Source organism: Ranitomeya imitator, chromosome 6, assembly GCF_032444005.1.
Source record: "Ranitomeya imitator isolate aRanImi1 chromosome 6, aRanImi1.pri, whole genome shotgun sequence".
In the NCBI taxonomy this organism is placed as follows: domain Eukaryota; kingdom Metazoa; phylum Chordata; class Amphibia; order Anura; family Dendrobatidae; genus Ranitomeya; species Ranitomeya imitator.
This window is the reverse complement of record NC_091287.1, coordinates 504,002,969-504,026,503: the sequence shown is the minus strand read 5'-3', so window position 1 is coordinate 504,026,503 and position 23,535 is coordinate 504,002,969. Positions and strand designations below refer to the sequence as shown.

Here is a 23,535-nt window from a genome sequence, read left to right as displayed (position 1 = left end):
ATTAGAAAAGGTCCAAACCTCAGGAGTTACTCGCCCCCCGGGTCCAGCACCGGCTCCCCGCCACTGCTCCAGTCCTGGTGCTTTGACTACAGCGATGGCATCATGTCACTGAGCATCACGCACAGGCACCCTCAGTGCACGAGCACGGAGCTCAGTGATTGGCTAGAGTGGCCATGCGTGTGGTTTCCATGATGTCACCTCTCTAGTCAAAACACCGGGACCAAAGCAGCAGAGGGTAACCGGAGCAGGACCCAGGGAGAGAGAGTACCCGCTGAGGTCTTTTTTATTTTATGTAATTTACATTTTGGGGTCCTCTTTCCGGAAAGTGGACAACCCCTTTAACTCATTTCGAAGCCAGCAATTGACAGCACAGAGTCTATATAGAAGACAAACAGTGCAAAATGTTTTAATTAAACACAATTGCAAATTTATAGCCTCAATCACATGCACATAAAGACCGTACCCTTAGTTACCCATAGCAACCAATCACATTGCTGCTTTCATTTTACCAGAGAAGTTTACCAAACTAAAGCAGAGCTCTGATTGGTTGCTATGAGCAACAAATAGTTTGTTTCACTTTTGCTAAATGAAGCTCAATATTGCCAATAGTGGGCTTTACATTAAAAGGTAACAATCACAATTGACAAAATGGCCACTTTTTTAGGGGGTATAAGCCATCACTTTGATTGGTGGAGGTCTGAAGAGGATGACCCCCATTATTCTAAGGCTATACAAGAACTAATAACTGAAAATGGAAGAACCGCTTCACATGGCCTATTTTTATGTACATAGTAAGCAGCTGCTCTCACGCCAGGGCTGACAAGCAATGGAAATGCTGCAGGCGACAAACAACAAGAACAATGAGTAAAATGTATTAGCAATTACAGCATAAAAAGGTGTCACAACCTGTGATGGAAAATAAGTGGGGGTGGAAACGGAGGGAGGGGGGATGGGTCGCAGTAATTTTGTAGAATACAAAACATGCAGTAATTACTAATAAATGACCTTAGTGATATGTCGTCTCTGCAACGGACTCCAGCAAAAAAAAAAAATTAAATAAATATGTTTTATTCAGGTCAAGTAAACCGCCAAGTGATACAGTATCTCTGCGAGTTCCTGCGCTTGATGAAACCAGTGAGCACTGCCGTGGAAATGCCATTGTTTTCTATGGCTCCTCGCCAGACTAAAGAACGCTGTTCCGTCTTGCAAGCCGCAGAACAAAGCTTCAGTCTACAAGGCCAAACATTCCAAACAAGACAAGCCTTATCGAAAGACCGAGACGAGAAAAAGCCTTCACTGAGAGACGGGAATAAAAGGACTTCCAACAACTCGGTGACAAGCAGGTCAAAATATTGACTCCGAGAAATGGGAAAGACAAAATCTCCTCCGATTTATCACTCAGTGGAGAAGACTACTTAGATGATAAAAAGGCCTTTCATACAAGTAGAGAGCGAGCTGTAATAAAAGTGGCTTCTGAAAGCAAAATAAACTTTAATGGGTTGCCGGAATTTGAAAAATAAGGAAATTCTAATAGTGGCCAGTTTCCCAAACTCCATACTGGTGAGGGGCTACAAAGAGCGCCTCAGCCTCGAGGACACAGCCCAAAATTGATTGGGAACTATGTAATTCTCTGGTTTTCCTGTGATGGCGCTACAGGAGAATTAAACCTTCTCTTCTGAGTTCTACAGACTTTCCAAGTGATTCCCTTGATCAGCCAAGAGATCATCTAACAAAAGGGAGTTTGTTTAAAAGGTGGACAACCCTTTGAAGTGGACCAGTTACCTGACATAGGGTATACGTGAGTTCCGTGACCTGGAAAAAATTACCCCAACCCCCTTAAACAGATCTCTTAACAATCTAAAGAATAAACTTCTAACGTACTCAAAACAGCAGACGGAGACATATGTTGGATTTAATTGGCCACAGCAGCCATTTTATTAAATAAAAGATAACAGAACTTTTATGACAACCCAGAATAGGAGGGGCGGTTCTCGAAGCCCCAAAGTTATAAAAAACTCAGTATCCCAAAAACTCCACAATGTTCAGCCCAGGATGAGTCTTACCCCCAGCCGTAAAGCACCAGCTCAGGGATAGATAACAACCAATCCTGGTCCACCGAACCCACCCCCATGCCAGGGGTCCATAAATCCACCTCACGCGGAATAACCGTACCGCGCCTTGTTAAATTCTCTCATGGGGTGTCCAGGACCTCTCAAGATCCCCACCCCATTGAACCACGATTTACCATTTCCACCGACTTCGAGGACCTCCACCCCCGCCACGAACACGAATGGCCTGACACCTTAGCCATTCATGTCCCTCCACACCTTCAAGCTTAATTCAATGCCACTACGGATAGCCAAACACCACATATCATTACCCACCGCGTTCAGGTGCACGCCATCAGCTCTCCAGTAAGCTCCTTGACCCGATTCCAAGTCCACATGTCTCACGGCCAACGCGCCATTCCTCACCATAAACCGAGATATGGCCCTGTTTATTTTAATCCGGGCCCTGTTCACCCCCTCGTGTGATCTAGCACCTCTCCATCTTTTACGGGGAATGATGTCGGACCACACCAACAACACTTTTGGAAACATGACCCAGAACCTCAGGATATCGAATTTGATATCCTTAATCAGCTCCCTACAAGACCGTTTAGCCAAATCATTCCCCCCTAAATGTATCACCACGATCTCCGGCACTCTATCCAGTCTAACAAAACGATGAAATTCAGGTAACCATTCCTTCCACACCATCCCCCTTTTACCGATCCATCGTAAAGTCACTGTCTCTCGAGAAAGACCCAACTGACAACCGTCCGGACGAACCGCAGCACGCAACGCAGCCCATACAACATACGAATGCCCCATGATCCAGACGAGCATCGGATCAGGCCCTGCAACACAGAAAGAAAGGCAACAAACAATTAACTTAACACAGCTTCTAACTCACAATAGGTTTGGGCGAACATATGACTGGAATCTTGAAGATTCCCACCTCCCAATTCTCCGAACCACATCCTCACCAAGGCCCCACCTAGCGGCCTCAGTCGCTGCCCCGATCCTGAAGGAGTGACCACTATATTGTGTTGCAGGTAAGCCCGCTGCCGCCAAACATTTCCTAAAAACAGAAATGAACTGAAAACGGGACAAGAAAGACCCATTTTCGTGCACCAAGAATGGCTCGTCTAACACCCCGCCTTTTGCCATGTACTTCTTCACGGATGCCACCGGGCACACCGGGGATCCTTCAACATTGAACAACACCACTTTGCACCCTTTCCCATACACGTCCGTTTTGGAAGCCTTAATAAACACTACCACCTTATTCCCTTCGACATCCACGTTTTCTCTTAACAAAATACCTTTTTTACTAACGGACGGGCTAACCAACTCACCTAACCGAAATGCCCCAAAGAAGGCCAAAGAAAAGGCTGCACAGAACAGAACCACTTCCCATTCGGAAAAACACACCTCTTGCAACTTCCGCTCAATGGCTGAGAGCACCTCATAAGATACGGGTCGGCGACCGTCCGAAGCCTTCCAGCCTTTCTTCCAACCCCGAACAACTTGCCGAACCAAGAAGGATTTCGTTATATCCTTACCCCCCCTCCATTTAAGGTTGAAGGCTAGCCCCGCCAGAAACTTATTCAAACGTGTCACAGACCAACCTGCCTCCCAATGATGACCTAAGAACAACAACAAACCATACTCCTCCTCCATATCCTGGTCCATACTTGACATCCAGGATTCCCACAAGCTCCAAGCCTGATTATAATGAGACCAAGATGAATCCGCGAGCGATTTGGTAAATAACTCTGTTACGGCCCTCGCGGCAGGTTCCACAACTCCACTGGACAATCCCGGCCCGCGCTCTCCGCCTGTGGTGCCAAATCCCGGAAAAGCTGCCACTGAAATTGAGAAAGAGCAACAACTATTGGATCAGGCGCTGACAAACTAACTTCAGATACAATCCATAAGTTAAACTTAAGACCCAGGAAAACCAAGTGCTGCAAGACCTTCACTACTGCAGGCGTAGCCGCTGACAACGAGTTTACCGCCGTCACCGTTCCAACATGCTCACAATGAAAAGAAATCTTCAAATTCCTCAATTTGTCACCCCACAGGGCCAACGCAACTACCCTGGGGAACAAATGCAACAGTAGCCGGTTGTTTGTTAACCCCTCCTCCTTCCATTCTTCTGGCCAACCCGCTGCTGACCAGCTACCATGAAAGAAAAGACCAAAGCCACTCATTTCAACGACATGCACCAAAATGCCCAAGGAGGTAGCATCTGCCACCGGCTGAATCCACAGAGATCTGCCATTGTACTCGTCCAGAAAATCCGCCCACATCTTCAAATCGTCCCGAAACTCTTTCTTTATCCTGATGAAATGCAAAGGGGACTTTACCCCTACTGTTGCCAAGGATAGGCGGCGGCAGAACGCTCGACCCATCGGCATGATCCTACATGCAAAGTTCAGTTTCCCTAACAAAGATTGCAAACTGCGCAAATTTATCTTCTTCAAACCAATCGTATTAACCACATCTTGGCGCAACGCGGTAACCTTGTCTGCAGGTAGCCTACATTCCATTGCTACCGTGTCGATTTCAATGCCTAGGAAGCTCAACACTGTCACCGGACCAACTGTTTTATCCTCCGCCAAAGGCACCCCGAAGTTTTTTGTCACACTCTCCATTGTATGCAACAAAATCAAACAATCTGCTGATTCCGCTGGCCCTATAAACAGAAAGTCATCCAGATAGTGCGAACATGAGCGTATCCCAGACACATCTTTCACCACCCATTCCAGGAACGTGCTGAAGGCCTCAAAGTAAGCACATGAAATCGAGCAACCCATGGGAAGACAACGATCAACAAAGAAGCCGCCATCCCAAAAACAACCCAATAAATGCAAACTGTCAGGATGAACTGGCAACAAACGAAAGGCCGCTTCTATGTCGGTCTTAGCCAGCTTAGCCCCCTTTCCACATGCTCTAACCCACTCCATCGCTGAATCGAATGATAAGTACGACACCGAACTCAACTCGGGATCAATACCATCATTAACCGAAGATCCCTTCGGAAACGACAGGTGATGGATTAACCTAAATTTATTAGGTTCTTTCTTAGGGACCACGCCAAGAGGTGACACCCTCAGATTTGCAATCGGAGGGGCGACAAACGGGCCTGCCATTCTTCCCAGAGCAACTTCCTTATTCAACTTCTCCGACACGACCTCCGGGAATTGTAACGCCGATTTCAAATTTTTTCTTTTTAAACTAACATCCTGCTCAACATAAGGGATTTTGAAACCCTCCTTAAAACCGTCGCGCAATAAAACTGCAGCTGACCTATCAGGGTATCTACTTAGAAAGGCCTCCATCACGACCCACTGCACCGGAGTCACCCCTTTTGTCAGCTGAATCTCCAACTTTTTGCCTGTTACCCCTGAAACATTTTGAAGCGCTATGCACCCCCCCGCAGGTTGAACACTCGTGCCTATATTTACACTTGCTCCCGAATCTGCATACGCCATCATTGAAGGCGAAACACAGTCCCTTCTGCAAAGCCGCCGAGTGTCCTGACTGCCCTGAACTCCCGGCGCCCCCGTGAAAAGGCTGGCTAGTCTGACCTAAACGGGACGGGACCATAACTCTCATCCACAACGCTATGTCCTTGTGATCCCACCTGATACTTGGCCTAAAAGCCTTACGCTGACGAAACTGTTCGTCATAGTGTAACCAACCCTGTCCCCCATAGGTCCTGTAAGCCTCCCCTATGGCATCTAAGTAACAAAATAATGCCGAGCAATTTTCCGGGGCCTTCTCCCCGATTACGCTAGCCATAATAGCGAAAGCTTGCAGCCAATTTGAAAATGATCTGGGAATCAGCCTATATCTCCGTTTCTCCTCATCTTCTTTTTTAGAGTCCTCCCTTCTAGGTCTATCCAAATTAAATCTCTCTAGGGGTAAAAGAGAAAATATTTCTATGTACTCCCCTTTCCAGATTTTTTCCCTAACCTCTTGTTTTAAATGTGCCCCTAACGGGCCCTCGAAGCAGACATAGACCTCCCCCCTAGCCGCATCGTCTAGTTGCGGTACATCCTCCTTTTCCTTATCCTGCAAAGCTCCCTCACCTGGTGCATCAATTCCTGACCCAGGCCCTGGTGCTGTTCCGTCCTTCTCCCTTGATGAGCTCCCCGTGTCTGCCGCAGGACCCGCACTGCTGGATGTACCCGTAACTTCAGACAACTGTCTAGACCCCTCAAACGACCCCGTATTTCCCAACCAAGCAGCTGACGGCAAAGACCCCCTGCTAAGACCGGACCCCCACAAGCCCGCTAGCTCCCCTAAACCTCTAAGGATTAAACCCATACCCCCGCTAGCAACTCCCGAAGTAATGTCACTATTCCTAGCTTCAGGGGAAACTATGCCTGGCAAATTAAAGATAGGGAAAATGTTCTCACCTAGCTGCATGGGTGCTGTGAGCCCAGCAGCCGAAGATCCAGCTCCCAGCCGAAGGTGTCCTGCATCCCGACCGGCTTGATCCGCGATGTTGCCCGCCGAACTCCTGGCGGCCGTATCCGTGTCCTGGCGACTCGGTGATGCCGTCGACTGCCCTGGTGCTGCGGAAAGGGAAAAGGCCGAGCCAGCATCCTGCCGCCCGATGGAAGATGTGCGGCTCCTTGCCACGGATACGTCCCCGGCACTGCGTACCGAAGCGACGGAATGTCGCCTGCCGGAATCCGGAAAATTTCCGCCACCACCAGCAGAGGACGCAGATCCGGGAAAGTTCCGGCCATCACCAGCAGAGGGCGCAGATCCAGGAAAATCCCGGCCATCACCAGCAGAGGGCGCAGCTGCAGGAAAATCCCGGCCAACACCAGCAGAGGGCGCAGAACTTGCAATATCCAGGCCACCACCAGCAGAGGGCGCTGCTGCGTTGAAGACTCCAGAGCTGTGCACTGCAGAAGGCCGCACGCTGATGCCAGGGCCAGCCGACTGCCGCCCGCATAATCCTCGGCGCTGAGGGGCCACCGCACCTGACCCCCGTCTCCTCGGCTGTCGCTGCCTCCCACGCTGACCGGCGCCAGCGGGCATGCTGGCGGCCGCCGTACCGGCTCCTGCTCCTGCCGCCCCACGTCGCCCGGACACTGAAGGAGGGGAGGAAGGATCCACCCCCCGTTGTAGGCCCCGCCGCACTGGAGGATTCCTCCCGGCGCCGCGCTGTGAGGTGGAGGGAACAGCGCTGCTTACCGGAGGGTCCGCAGAGGGGCTCCTATTTCGGCGCCGGGCCCTGGGGATGATGTCCGGGCTTAGGCGCGCCGGAGGCCTAGTCCTCCGCGGCCGGCGCCCGTCCTGCGGTGCCTGCGATGGTGCTCCCGATGTCCCCTGGAGAAGGCTGTTAACGGATGCATTCAGCCAATCTGTCCCCTGGGAGCTGGCTGCCGTCCGGAGACGCTGGAGGATCGCTTCAATATCCATGCTGGTAAGTGTGACAGATTCCTCACTTGTCACGCAGGCACCTAAAATGGATGCCTGCGTGAGGAGCGTGCCCCTTTTTATGTGCCCCCTCCCCACAGTCCTAGTTCCACCCCTTATTTTCAAAAAATGCCCCTAAAGCCACCCCTCAAGTTCCCAGTTAACCCCTTACCACCGTATCCCTTCTAACTGCTCCAGCTCCCCAGGTCCCACGTAACCCCGTCATGGCGGCCTCCCTTTACGTGCCGTGGGCCCCCAGTACGGCCTTTCTAGATCAAAAGTGGCTAGTTTTTGTTTCTATATTGTTTGCTCTCTTCCCTAAAGGTACCTTCACACTAAGCGACGCTGCGATACCGACAACGATGTCGATCGCTGCAGTGTCGCTGCTTGGTCGCTGGAGAGCTGTCACGCAGACAGCTCTCCAGCGACCAACGATCCCGAGGTCCCCGGTAACAAGGGTAAACATCGGGTTACTAAGCGCAGAACCGCGCTTAGTAACCCGATGTTTACCATGGTTACCAGCGTAAGCGTTAAAAAAAAACCAAACACTACATACTTACCTTCAGCTGTTTGTCCTCCGGCGCTCTGCTTTCCTCTGCACTGTCAGCGCCGGTCAGCCGGAAAGCAGAGCGGTGACGTCACCGCTGTGCTTTCCGGCTGGCCGGCGCTGACACAGGATGCAGGAGGAGTGCAGAGAAGCAGAGCGCCGGGGACAGACAGCTGAAGGCAAGTATGTAGTGTTTGTTTTTTTAACGTTTACGCTGGTAACCAGGGTAAACATCGGGTTACTAAGCACGGCCCTGCGCTTAGTAACCCGATGTTTACCCTGGTTACCAGTGAAGACATCGCTGCATCGGTGTCACACACGCCGATCCAGCGATGTCAGCGGGAGATCCAGCGACTAAATAAAGTTCTGGACTTTCCTCAGCGACCAACGATCTCCCAGCAGGGGCCTGATCGTTGGTCGCTGTCACACATAACGATTTCCTTAACGATATCATTGCTACATCACAAAAAGCACCGATATCGTTAACGATATCGTTATGTGTGAAGGTACCTTAAGTTTTCAGTTTTGGATTTTATTAAATCCATCATACAGTTCCAGATATATATGGGCCTTTTTTTAACTTAGTGGTACGTTTTATGGCCTTTACCAGGGGGACAGTACTTACAGAATAATAATGCAGAGCAGACTAAACGCATTCCCCCATAGAATCCTGTGAGCATTTGGGCAAGAACTACGTATATGGGCCCTTTGCAGTCCAATAAAGTGTCTGTAGAAGAAGCTGCTTTGAAGGGGGTAGTGGACCCATGACCTCTTGGGCCCGTATGTCGCAGTACAGGTTAAACTAATGATATGTCTGCTCCTAGTAAAGCCTAGTAAAGTAAACCACAACAATTTCCACTAAATGGGTCATCTCTTTGGAGTCACATGGCAGATTAAAAACAAAAGAAAAATACTAAAGGGGAGAGTCAGGAATAATAAATAATTATATATATATATATATATATATATATACATACATACATACAAAAAACTAGAGACACTTTTTCAAGTTAGACAACGGAGAGAAACAATTCATTTTAATTTTACACAAATATTAACATAAAAAAACCCCCACAAACTTTGTTAATGCCACTGGTTACCGAACTCAAGGGATTTTCCCAAATCTAGTTTTACTTTATTTAATCTAAAATACATATTTGATGGCAGAGCTCCGACTGTCATGGGTCTATTCCAAACCACAGAATGCAGCCAAGAACGAAAATAGTCAACTCCCTATCATTTTCTCATATATTTGCAACAACAAAAAGCGAAACCTTCCTGTCTGATACAAAGGAACAAGAATCTTTACATTGGATTTTAGCAGACAAAACAACCATAATAAATCAAGATAACCCTTCCCCCAAAACAGCTGTCCAAGGACTTTCTCCTGATAGATGTTTTTTGTCTGGCAGTACATTTCTTTAGGCCGGTTTCACACGTCAGTGGGCCCGGTACGTGAGGTGACAGTTTCCTCATGTATCGGAGACACTGACTCACGTAGACAAATTGAAATCAATGTGTTTCTGCACATGTCAGCGTGTTTTCATGGACCGTGTGTCCGTGTGCAAAACACGGAGACATGTCAGTGTTCGTGGGAGCGCACGGATTACACGGACCCATTAAAGTCAATGGGTCCGTGTAAAACACTTACTGCACACGGACGTTATCCGTGTGCATTCCGTGTGCTGTGCAGGAGACAGCGCTACAGTAAGCGCTGTCCCCCCCCACATGGTGCTGAAGCCGCGATTCATATCTTTCCAGCAGCGTTCCATAGGAGTGGAGCCGCATATTTATTACTGTAATGGGCGGCCCCACGTGACCTGCGGCGAGGACAGGACACTGCGAGGGAGCCGGGTGATTACTTTATTAACAGCGGGCGGGCGCACAGGGGGTTGGGACAGGGATCTTTATTTTAAACACGAGAAAAACAACAACAAAAAAAAGGATTATTCATATCTTCTCTCCAGCGAACGTTGCTGGAAAGAAGATATGAATCGCGGCTTCAGCACCAGATGCAAGGGACAGAGCTTATCTCTAGCGCTGTCTCCTGCACGCTCCGTGTGGTACCCAGTCGGCACACATGTGCCGCACGTGTGCCACAAACGCACGGGCACAAGGACACAGATAATTCCGGTACCGGAATTATCTGGACGTGCGAGACTGCCCTTAGAGATAGACCCCCATATACTTTTGAGATCTGTGGGCTGAACGATGGTTCGCCGGCAGCTGTCACCTGACTCTCGCATTCATATGAGGGCTCGCTCTGTCGTGAGCTTGTGTTCTTCATGACAGAGCTACTGGAAGACATCTGGCGGTGATCGGCAATCCAAAAGTCAAACATGTTGGATCCTTATCTCCCCGACATCATCCGTTGGGGAAGAGTTGTATGCCCCAATGCACATTAGATTATCGGCCCAACATGTTAATATTAGTGGGTTCGGGTAACGTTGGTCAAACGTGTACCGGGGTTCTGGGGGGTGACCTTTACAAAGTACCTCAAATTATGTAGGCCAGATCTGTACCAGCTTTTTCTTATCAGATCTCAAATCTGGAGATTATAGTAGGCTTCTGAGAGTGAGGACCCCCTCTATAATATCAATATGCACTGGATAGGACCTATGGAGCCATAGGTCATCTTACATAATGAATTACAATCCTTAGGTGAGAATAAAGATTAGATCTTTGTTGGGAGATGGGTTTGATGTCTATATTAGATAAAATTAATCATATCCTACGTGACAAAATTTTCCCCCAAAAAAACATTTCATAGGTATATTAGTACTTTCCCAGTCTACTGTATTCTATGGACCAAGGAAATTTGTTTATCAAGACACCCTGATATTTCATTACAAAATTTTAGATGCGGGGTGGTGAGGGAGGGCTACTTTTTTTGTAACAGTACTGCAAGCTTATCTTCTTTGGGGAACTGCTATGCACATGTACAGTGAGGAAAAAAGTATTTAGTCTGCCACCAATTGTGCAAGTTCTCCCACTTAAATAGAGGAGAGGCCTGTAAGACATCATAGGTAGACCACAACTATGAGAGTCAAAATGAGAAAACAAATAAAATAAGTATTTGGTCACCTAAAAACATGCAAGATTTCTGTCTCTCACAGACCTGTAACTTCTTTTACCCCTTCATGACCTTGCCCTTTTCCGTTTTCGCTCCCCTCCTTCCCAGAGCCATAACTTTTTTATTTTTCCGTCAATATGGCCATGTGAGGGATTGTTTTTTTGCGGGACAAGTTGCACTTTTCAACAACATCATTAGTTTTAGCATGTCGTGTACTAGAAAATGGGAAAAAAAATTACAAGTGCGGTGAAATTGCAAAAAAAGTGCAATTCCACACTTGTTTTTTGTTTTGCTTTTTTGCTAGGTTCAATAAATGCCAAAACTGACCTGCCATTTTGATTTCCAGGTCATTACAAGTTCATAGACACCAAACATGTCTAGGTTACATTTTATCTAAATGGTAAAAAAAAAAATTCCAAACTTTGCTAGAAAAAAAAAAGCAAAAAAAAAAAAGCGCAATTTTCCAATACCTGTAGCGTCTCCATTTTTCGTGATCTGGGGAAAGGTGAGGGCTTATTTTTTTTGTGCAGAGCTGGCGTTTTTAATGATATCATTTTGGTGCAGATATGTTCTGTGGATCGCCCGTTATTACATTTTAATGCAATGTCGCGGCGACCAAAAAACATAATTCTGACGTTTGTAATTTTTTTCTCGCTATGCCGTTTAGCGATCAGGTTAATGCTTTTTTTTTATTGATAGATCAGGCGATTCTGAACGCGGCGATACCAAATATGTGTAGGTTTGATTTTTTTATTGTTTTATTTTGAATGGGGTGATTTAAACTTATTTTTTTTTATTTTTTAAAACATTTTTTTTAACTTTTGCAATGCTTTAATAGCCTCCATGGGAGGCTAGAAGCTGGCACAACTGGATCGGCTCAGCTACATAGCAGCGATCATCAGTTCGCTGCTATGTAGCTGAATTGTAGTCTTGCTATGAGCGCCGACCACAGGGTGGCACTCACAGCAGGCCGGCATCAGTAACCTTAGAGGTCTCAAGGACCTCTATGGTTACCATCCTGACGCATCGCCGACCCCGCTCATGTGACGGGGTCGACGATGCGATCATTTCCGGCCGCGTGGCCGGAAGCACCAGTTAAATGCCGCTGTCAGCGTTTGACAGCGGCATTTAACTGGTTAATAGCGGCAGGTGAATCGTGATTTCACCCGCCGCTATTGCGGGCACAAGTCAGCTGTTCAAAACAGCTGACATGTCCCAGCTTTGAGGTGGGCTCAGCGCAGGAGCTCACATCAAAGGGGGAGACACGACATGCGCAGTAATAGTACGGCGGAGGTCGGGAAGGGGTTAAGAGGCTCCTCTGTCCTCCACTCATTACCTGTAGTAATGGCACCTGTTTGAACTTGTTATCAGTATAAAAGACACCTGTCCACAACCTAAAAACAGTCACACTCCAAACTACACTATGATAAAGACCAAAGAGCTGTCAAAAGACACCAGAAACAAAAATTGTTCCCTGCACCAGGCTGGGAAGACAAACGGCAATGGGCAAGCAGCTTGTTGTGATGAAATCAACTGTGGGAGCAATAATAAGAAAATGGAAGACATAAAAGACCATTAGTGATGTGAGAGTATGCTCGTTACTCGGGTTACTCCAAGCAGGCTCTGGTGGTCTCCGAGTATTTCAGCGTGTTCGGAGATTTAGTTTATGTCAACGCAGCTGAATGATTTGCGGCTACTAGACAGCTTGAATACATGTGGGGGTTGCTTAACAAACAGGCAATCCCCACATGTATTCAAGCTGTCTAGCAGCCGCAAATCATGCAGCTGCTTTAACAAACTAAATCTCCGAGCACGCTGAAATACTCTGAGACCACCCGAGCATGCTTGGAGAAACCCGAGTACCAAGCATACTCGCACCATCAAAGACCACTGATAATCTCCCTCGATCTGGGGCTCCATGCAAGATCTCACCCGTGGGGGCAAAATGATCACAAGAACGGTGAGCAAAAATTCTAGAACCACACGGGGGGACCTAGCGAATCACCTGCATAGAGCTGGGACTACCGTAACAAAGGCTACCATCAGTAACACTACACCGCCAGGGACTCAGATCCTGCAGTGCCAGACGTGTCCCCCTGCTTAAGCCAGTACATGTCCCGGCCCAACTGAAGTTTGCTAGAGAGCATTTGGATTATACAGAAGAGTATTGGGAGAATGTCATATGGTCTGATGAAACCAAAGTAGAACTGTTTGGTAGAAATAAAACTTGTTGTGTTTGGAGGAGACAGAATGCAGAGTTGCATCCAAAGAACACCATACCTACTGTGAAGCATGGGGGGGTGGCAAAATCATGCTTTGGGGCTGTTTCTCTCCAAAGGGATCAGGACGACTGATCAGTGTACATGAAAGAATGAATGGGGCCATGTATCGTGAGATTTTGAATGCAAACCTCCTTCCATCAGCAAGGGCATTGAAGAGGAAACGTGGATGGGTCTTTCAGAATGATAATGATCCCAAGCACACCGCCAGGGCAATGAAGGAGTGGCTTCGTAAGAAGCATAGGAAGGTCCTGGAGTGGCCTAGCCAGTCTCCAGATCTCAACCCCATAGAAAACCTTTGGAGGGACTTGAAAGTCCGTGTTGCCCAGTGACAGGCCCAAAACATCACTTGTCTAGAGGAGATCTGCATGGAGGAATGGGCCAACATACCATCAACAGTGTGTGCCAACCTTGTGAAGACTTAAGGCACCGTCACACATAACGATATCGTTAACGATATCGTTGCTTTTTGTGACGTAGCAACGATATCGTTAAGGAAATCGTTATGTGTGACAGCGACCAACGATCAGGCCCCTGCTGGGAGATCGTTGGTCGCTGAGGAAAGTCCAGCACTTTATTTCATCGCTGGATCTCCCGCTGACATCGCTGGATCGGCGTGTGTGACACCGATCCAGCGATGTCTTCACTGGTAACCAGGGTAAACATTGGGTTACTAAGCGCAGGGCCGCGCTTAGTAACCTGATGTTTACCCTGGTTACCAGCGTAAACGTTAAAAAAAAAAAAAAAACACTACATACTTACCTTCCGTGTCTGTCCCCGGCGCTGTGCTTCTCTGCACTCCTCCTGCATCCTGTGTCAGCGCCGGCCAGCCGGAAAGCACAGCGGTGACGTCACCGCTCTGCTTTCCGGCTGACCGGCGCTGACAGTGCAGAGGAAAGCACAGCGCCGGAGGACAGACAGCTGAAGCTAAGTATGTAGTGTTTGTTTTTTTAACGTTTACGCTGGTAACCATGGTAAACATCGGGTTACTAAGCGCGGCCCTGCGCTTAGTAAACCGATGTTTACCCTGGTTACCGGGGAACTCGGGATCGTTGGTTGCTGGAGAGCTGTCTGTGTGACAGATCTCCAGCGACCAAACAGCGACGCTGCAGCGATCGACATCGTTGTCGGTATCGCTGCAGCGTCGCTTAGTGTGACGGTATCCTTACAGAAAACATTAGACCTCTGTCATTGCCAACAAAGGATATAACAAAATATTGAGATGAACTTTTGTTATGACCAAAGACTTATTTTCCACCATAATTTGCAAAATAAATCTTGCCAAATCAGACAATCATTCATTCTTGGTACCCTAGATGGCATAAGAGGAAATTCCTGTCAAAAACATTATCTTGAAGGTGACATTTAACAAAATCTTTAAAAAGTCATTGTTTTTTTTTTTTGTTTTGTTTTTTACAAATCCCAATAGATTGGAAGGGGCTCAACAGATTGAAGAACCCCCAGAGTTCTGTGCATGAGGAGTCATTTGGGGCAGAGTGCAGACATGCGCACCTCTATTCTATGCAACTCAATGGGAGATCTGAAAATAGTTAGGTACGGTGACTCAAAAATGTTTCTTTAAAGGGTTATTCCCATCTTCATAAATGGATATGGTCAGATTGTGCTTTTTAAAACAAGCAATTTTGCAATTTACAGCTTAATAAAATTTGAAAACATTTTTCTTTTCTTTTCTCCACTGCTGCTTTCTAACTTGTAAGCATGGAGCGGAGGTTGGCCGGGATTAGAAGACAAGAGTGCACTTCAGCAATCCTGTCCAGCTTCAAAACAGTGCCTACAAGCTCAATTTTCTGCTGTCCAACAGCGGTGGCCGGTCTCCAAGACATCGAGATGTAAACAAAAGAAAACTTAATCTACCTTATATACTCGTGTATAAGCAGAGTTTTTCAACACATTTTTTGTGCTGAAAACGCCCCCTTGGCTTATACATGAAACAATTGTCCCAGAAAGCCGGCGGGGGAGCGGCGGGTCACAGAGGCAGGAGCCAGCGGCTGTGGCTAAAGCCTGTGCCGCTGCTAAAGAGAAATGAATAGTCATTTCTCTTAGAGCGCACACAGTGACATACGCAGCCGCCGGCTTCCAGAAGACATCCTACTCACCCTCCAGCGTGCCCTCGCAGCATCTCGTTGGTCCCGGCTTACAGCAGCTTTTCCTGTGCTGAGCGATCACGTGGCACTGCTCATTAAGGTAATGAATATGCACACGTCTCCACTCCCATAGGCGTGGAGGGAATATTCATTGCCTTAATGAGCGGTGCCACATGATCACTCAGCACAGGAAGAGCTGCTGGCGCTAGAACGAGGTGCTGCGAGGGCGAGTAGGATGGTTTTTTTTGGGAATCGGAAGCATGAACACCAGGATAGCTACCTGCCACGCATACCATGACCGCTATGGGGGGGGCACGCATACCAGGACATTATGGAATACCTATTTTGGAACCAATGACACTTACCTCCATTTTCGTAGCTGCGATTGCTTGGTCGTAGTGCTCCAAAAGGTTTGGAAAGAAGGTCATATTATAGGACATGCCCATACATCTAGGCACTGTAATGGGCTCACAAGTGAACAAACTGTGACCTTCCACAGCAGGCAGCAGTAATGTGGACAGGATGGTAACCCCAAAACACCACATCTTGGAAGACCGCTGAGAGTTAAAGGTATTGCAGTACATTAATTCCAGGCAGAATGGAGTCTCATCAAGTGTATGAATAACCCGATATTAGGAGATCATGGACGGTGATGTTTCCGGTCCTTGCTGTGAACATTCTCGGGAAGTAACACAATGCCAGGCTGTGGAATAACACAGCATTTACTTCTCCTGATCATCCTGCACAGAACAAAAAACAAAAGGATGACAATTAGCATAAAAAAAATAATAACATCCTGTACTAAATGTCACAGTACTCGTACATACAATATGGCAGATCGATGCACCAACATCCTTCATGAATATGTGGGGACCGGTGATGTCATTCCAATATGTTGTATCAATTAGTTACCAAATCCATATAGTTGTAAACTTACTGGGAACTCTAATCCCAAAAGCCATGAATGCACGTGTCACGGACCACTAAAACAGTCAAAGCGACTTTCATAGGTTTATGGCAGCAGAGTGTAATGCCTTATAAAAGCAGGTCACAGCAAAAAAAAAAATATGAAAAAGTAAACATAAAAGATTATGTTTGCACTTAGCCAATGCAACCGTTTTCTGGCTCTCGTTGATGGACCCTTTAAAAACTATGACTTTTGTGTCAGGCTGCAAGAATCAAACACCTTAGGGGAAACGAAGAAATCCAAGTTGAAATTACAGTTAAGTCCATATATGTTTGGACAGAGACAACATTTTTCTAATTTTGGTTACAGACATTACCACAATGAATTTTAAACAAAACAATTCAGATGCAGTTGAAGTTCAGACTTTCAGCTTTCATTTGAGGGTATCCACATTAAAATTGGATGAAGGGTTTAGGAGTTTCAGCTCCTTAACATGTGCCACCCTGTTTTTAAAGGGACCAAAAGTAATTGGACAGATTCAATAGTTTTAAATAAAATGTTCATTTCTAGTACTTGGTTGAAAACCCTTTGTTGGCAATGACTGCCTGAAGTCTTGAACTCATGGACATCACCAGACGCTGTGTTTCCTCCTTTTTGATGCTCTGTCAGGCCTTCGCTGCGGTGGTTTTCAGTTGCGGTTTACTTGTGGGCCTTTCTGTCTGAAGTTTAGTCTTTAACAAGTGAAATGCTGCTCAATTGGGTTGAGATCAGGTGACTGACTTGGCCATTCAAGAATATTCCACTTCTTTCCACAAAATCCATATCAAAGGCTAGATTCACATGGTTTTATGAAGACGATTTCGAAGTGGATCAGCTCCAAAATCCTCCTTTAAAAAAGTCTTCAAATACGCTTCTTAATTAATTTCAACATAAGTCAACTGCTGTCCATATGAGCTTACTTAGAGGATTTTTGAAAAGCTAACCAAGTGGATTTAAAATAAAAAAAATAATTCGGATTTGGAATCTGCTCCAAATTTAAACAATGTCACATGAAAAAAAGCACACAAATATATGTCCATCAACTGAAAAATTATAAACTTTTGGGTCTCAGAAAATGGGGAACCAAAGCATAACGTATTTATTTATTTTTTTTACAAATCATAGTATTTTTTAAATCCTCCTAGGGTATGTGCACATGTTATGTATTTGTTGCAGCCATTTCTGCATCAAAAATGTGTCTGTTGGAAGGAAAAACGCTGCATTAAAAATGTGTGTGTGGGTGGGGGGAGGGGGGAGGGGGGTTGCTTGTGTTCCTTGATGCATTTTTCCCATTCAGATGAAAACAAACTGCAAAAATTGCTGAGAAAACTGCCATTCTGAAGATATGAAACTGCTTCAAATCTGCAAGGAAAAATAGGCAATGTGTGATTGAGACTTCAGGAATCTCATTCACTTTGCTGGTACTAGGAAATCCTTCAGGTTTAATGACATAACTGTCATAAAAAAACATAAAATGTGTGCAGACCCGTCTATAGTATAAGAATAATAATAATAATAATAATATAATAATAATTTTTATTTATATAGCGCCAACATATTCCGCAGCGCTTTACAAATTATAGAGGGGACTTGTACAGACAATAGACATTACAGCATAACAGAAATACAGTTCAAAACAGATACCAGGAGGAGTGAGGGCCCTGCTCGCAAGCTTACAAACTATGGGGAAAAGGGGAGACACGAGAGGTGGATGGTAACAATTGCTTTAGTTATTCGGACCAGCTATAGTGTAAGGCTCAGGTGTTCATGTAAAGCTGCATGAACCAGTTACCTGCCTAAGTATGTAGCAGTACAGACACAGAGGGCTAATACTGCATAAAGTGTATGAGAACATGATGCGAGGAACCTTTTTTTTTTTTTTTTATTATAAATAGGCCACACAGGGATCGTTAGGTTAATGCATTGAGGCGGTAGGCCAGTCTGAACAAATGAGTTTTTAGGGCACGCTTAAAACTGTGGGGATTGGGGATTAATCGTATTAACCTAGGTAGTGCATTCCAAAGAATCGGCGCAGCACGTGTAAAGTCTTGGAGACGGGAGTGGGAGGTTCTGATTATTGAGGATGCTAACCTGAGGTCATTAGCGGAGCGGAGGGCACGGGTAGGGTGGTAGACTGATACCAGGGAGGAGATGTAGGGTGGTGCTGAGCCATGGAGTGCTTTGTGGATGAGGGTAGTAGTTTTGTACTGGATTCTGGAGTGGATGGGTAGCCAGTGTAATGACTGGCACAGGGTAGAGGCATCGGTGTAACGGTTGGTGAGGAATATGATCCTGGCTGCAGCATTCAGGACAGATTGGAGCGGGGAGAGTTTTGCAAGAGGGAGACCGATTAGTAGAGAGTTACAATAGTCCAGACGAGAATGAATAAGTGAAACAGTAAGAGTTTTTGCAGAGTCGAAAGTAAGAAAAGGGCGAATTCTAGAAATGTTTTTGAGATGCAGGTAAGAAGAGCGAGCCAGTGATCGGATGTAGGGGGTGAATGAAAGGTCAGAATCAAGGATGACCCCAAGGCAGCGGGCATGTTGCTTTGGAGTAATGGTGGAACCGCACACGGAGATGGCAATGTCAGGCAAAGGTAGGTTAGTAGAGGGAGAGAACACGAGGAGTTCAGTTTTTGACAGGTTTAGTTTCAGATAGAGGGAGGACATGATGTTAGAGACAGCGGTAAGACAATCACTGGTGTTTTCTAAAAAGGTCGGTGTGATATCGGGAGCAGAAGTGTATAATTGGGTGTCGTCAGCATAGAGATGGTACTGGAAACCAAATCTACTGATTGTTTGTCCAATAGGGGCAGTATACAACGAGAAGAGTAGGGGGCCTAGGACTGATCCTTGAGGAACCCCAACAGTAAGGGGAAGGTGAGAGGAGGAGGAACCAGCAAAACATACAGTGAAGGATCGGTCAGAGAGATAGGAGGAGAACCAGGAGAGAACGGTGTCCTTGAGGCCGATGGAGCGGAGCATAGTGAGGAGGAGCTGATGATCCACAGTGTCGAATGCTGCAGAGAGATCCAAGAGAATTAGCATGGAGTAGTGACCATTAGATTTAGCTGTTAGTAGGTCATTAGAGACTTTAATGAGGGCAGTTTCAGTAGAGTGTAAAGAGCGGAAGCCAGATTGAAGAGGGTCGAGAAGAGAGTTATCTGAGAGATAGCGGGTAAGACGGGAGTGGACCAGGCGTTCGAGGAGTTTAGAGATGAAGGGAAGATTAGAGACAGGTCTATAATTAGCGGCACAGTTTTGGTCGAGGGATGGTTTTTTAAGTAATGGATGTATGATGGCATGCTTAAATGAGGAGGGAAAAATACCGGAAGTGAGGGAAAGGTTGAATATTTTTGTTAGGTCAGAGGTGACAGCCGGGGAAAGGGACTGGAGGAGATGTGACGGAATGGGGTCACTGGTGCAAGTGGTCGGGCGAGAAGATGCAAGGAGCCTGCTTACTTCTTCTTCTGTAACTGCTTCAAAGTCAGAGAGTGAACTAGATGCAGTGGGGGAGGGAGGACAGTGCATGGTATGACGAGATTGGGAGATGATTTCCTGTCGAATGTGGTCAATTTTTTCTTTGAAGTAATTGGCCAGATCGTCAGCACGGAGATCCGTGGTTGGGGCCTGCTCTCTTGGGTTGAGTAGGGACTGGAACGTGTCAAAGAGACGTTTAGGGTTATTGGACAGGGAGGTGATGAGGGTGTTGAAGTAGGTTTGTTTGGAGAGGTGAAGGGCAGAATTGTATGTCTTTAGCATGAACTTATAATGGATGAAATCTTCTGGTAGATTAGATTTTCTCCACAGACGTTCTGCGCACCTGGAGCACCGCTGCAGGAAACGTGTTTGCAGCGTGTGCCACGGTTGTTGCCGTCTGTGCCGAGTTGTTTTCTGTATAGGAGGAGCAGCTTCATCCAGAGCACTTTGCAGGGTTTCATTGTAATGCTTCAATGCAGAATCAGGACATGAGATGGAGGAAATAGGGGCCAATGAGGACTGCAAGTTCTTCATAAGTTTCTGGGTGTTAATGGCCTGTATGTTTCTATAGGTGTGGAAAGTGGGGGTGACCTGAGCGGGATGGCAGTTCTTGATAGAGAATGAAAGAAGGTTGTGGTCAGAGAGCGGGAGAGGGGAGTTTGTGAAATCATCCACTGAGCAAAGTCGGGAGAAGACCAAGTCAAGGGAGTTTCCATCTTCATGTGTTGGAGAGTTAGTATGCTGCGAGAGGCCAAAAGAGGAGGATAGAGATAAAAGGTGAGAAGCAGATGGGGAGAGGGGAGAGGCAATGGGGATGTTGAAATCACCCATGATAAGGGTGGGGGTGTCACAGGAGAGAAAGTGTGGAAGCCAGGTGGCAAAGTGATCCAGGAACTGATGAGAGGGGCCGGGAGGACGATACACCACCGCCACTCGCATGGAGAAGGGGACGTAGAGTCTGACCACATGGACCTCAAAGGAAGGGAAGACAAGTGAGGGTACTTGGGGGATAACTTGGAAAGTACATTTGGGTGAAAGGAGCAGACCAACGCCTCCACCTGCTCTGTTGTCTGATCTTGGGGTATGAGAAAAGTGTAGTCCACCATATGAAAGAGCAGCAGCAGCGGTGGTGTCTGACTGCTGGATCCAGGTTTCAGTAAGAGCCAGGAGATTAAGAGAATTAGAAAGGAAGAAGTCATGAATGAAGGAGAGTTTATTACACACAGAGCGAGAATTCCAAAGGGCACAATTGAAAGAGACAGCAGGCATGCAGGGAATATTAATAAGGTTAGAGGGGTTTCTGGGTGTAAGGAGGATAACACACAAACAAAACCTACGCCTGCTTTGTACCGCCGTAATTGTTCAGACCTGGAGGTTATTTTTTACTGCACAACAAATGATGCAAAAAACTTAAAGGGAACCTGTCACCTGAATTTGGCGGGACAGGTTTTGGGTCATATGGGTGGAGTTCTCGGGTGTTTGATTCACCCTTTCCTTACCCGCTGGCTGCATGCTGGCTGCAATATTGGATTGAAGTTCATTCTCTGTCCTCCGTGGTACATGCCTGCGCAGGGTAATCTTGCCTTGTGCAGGCATGTACTACGGAGGACAGAGAATGAACTTCAATCCAATATTGCAGCCAGCATGCAGCCAGCGGGTAAGGAAAGGGTGAATCAAACACCCGAAAACTCCACCCATATGACCCAAAACCTGTCCCGCCAAATTCAGGTGACAGGTTCCCTTTAAACATTGGCGGAATTTTAATCTTTTTCTCCACCTCACCGCACATGGATTCCCCCCCCCCATTGTCATTCAAGGCTACATCTTGTCTAAAAAAGGCCATATCAGGCACCAGGGCCCCGGTATTACTGCCACGTCTGCAATCTCTACATTTTGTGTTACCTCCTTTTTGTTCTCCAGCCAGCACCATTTTCATATGTATAGAACCTACAATGCTAATTATATACACGGCCAAGAATCAGTCTCCATCACAAGCCCCAAGATCAACTGATAAGGATCTGCTAGTCCTTCTGAAAATCCCTAGATCAGATATTGCCACCTTCTCCTCAGCTTACCAGGTATCTGGCCATGAAGACGCTACAGATTAATATTGTTTAGGAAGGGACTTTAAGCAGATATCGACCTGAGTCTCAACTGAGAACATGAGGCTCCAGGTGGATCCTGCCATTTTCAGTGATGGCTCAAGCGGCTGATCTGCTACAATCTGTTTCCTCCAGTCACACAATAATATACTTGTGCTATATTATATAAATGTTACTGATGGGCAAACGTGCTGGGATAAGGTGTTATCCATACATGCTCGTGTGCTAACAGAGTGACTTCGGTGTGCTCGAAAAATATGCTTGAGCCTCCGCGGCTGTTCGACAGCCACAAGTCACACAGGGATTGCCTAACAGCCGAGACACATGCAGCCATGGGGACTCAAACATTTTTCGAGCACACCGAAGACACCAGGTTGTGCGCATGGATGAATCCATAGAGCCAGAAATCTAACGCATCTAAGGGTATGTGTACACGTTGCAGATTTGGCTGCTGCGGATTCGCAGCAGTTTTCCATCCTGTTTACAGTACCATGTAAACCTATGGAAAACAAAATCCGCAGTGCCCATGGTGCGGAAAACACCGTGCGGAAACGCTGCGTTGTATTTTCTGCAGCATGTCAATTCTTTGTGCGGATTCCTCAGCGGTTCACATCTGCTCCTCAATAGGAATCCGCAGGTGTAAAACCGCAGGTGGAATCCGCACAAAAGACGCAGTGCGTTTTACCTGCGGATTTTTCAAAATCTGTGAGGAAAAATCTGCACACTAATCTGCAACGTGTGCAAATAGCCTAAGGCTACTTTCACACATCAGGTTTTCACTGTCGGGCTGAATCCGGCTAGTTTTAGGGGAAAAAAAAAAAAAACCGGATCTGTTGCAAATTGCGAAAAACCTGATGCGACGGAGTCTCCATACTTCAACCCAGAAAGCTTTGAGACCCTAAAGACTGAAGCTGCCCGTTTCCAGACTCTTGGCAACGTTCTCATCTACGGAGACCTCAATGCAAGAACGGGAAGGGAAAGAGTACCTGACCACTGATAGAAACATCTATATATTTGGAGCAGATACCGACTGTGACAATCCAGTGCACAGACAGGAACAGCTACGATTGCACATTTAATAAAAGCGGCAGAACACTGTTGAACCTATGCCTTGGACTTTGTATCCTCAATAGCCACACCAAGGGAGACTCACTGGGAAGACATACCTTAAACTCCCATGTGGGCAGCAGTGAGAGACTATGCCATCACAGATATGGACCCTACAAATATTGGCACCCTTATAGTCACCCCACAAACACATCTGTCAGACCACAACCTACTGCTCCTATATACATCAAATCCACAAAGAAATCACCCTCACAAACCCCGCTAAAGACCGGCCTCTTTAGCTTGCCACCATCCTTCAAATGGTCCAAGATGTCGGCTCCAAAATACAAAGATGCCATCAACAGACCAGAGATCAAGGAGAAGCTCCAACGCTTCCATAATAACGTGTATGAACTTAACCAAGAAGGAGTACATCTAACGGTAAGAGACCTTAACGACATTCTACTGTA

The 23,535-nt window shown here is 46.6% G+C and overlaps 1 protein-coding gene across 2 annotated transcripts in view; it reads right to left on the bottom strand.

The window, feature by feature from the left end:
- The window catches only part of FZD6 (frizzled class receptor 6), a 106,101-nt gene that overhangs the window by 67,044 nt on the left and 15,522 nt on the right, over positions 1 to 23,535 (bottom strand). For both annotated transcript variants that reach the window (XM_069731733.1, XM_069731734.1), the window contains exon 2: positions 15,857 to 16,231. In XM_069731733.1, the coding sequence (XP_069587834.1) occupies positions 15,857 to 16,075 (219 nt within the window). In that variant the 5' untranslated portion in view covers positions 16,076 to 16,231. The remainder of the gene's footprint in view (positions 1 to 15,856; positions 16,232 to 23,535) is intronic.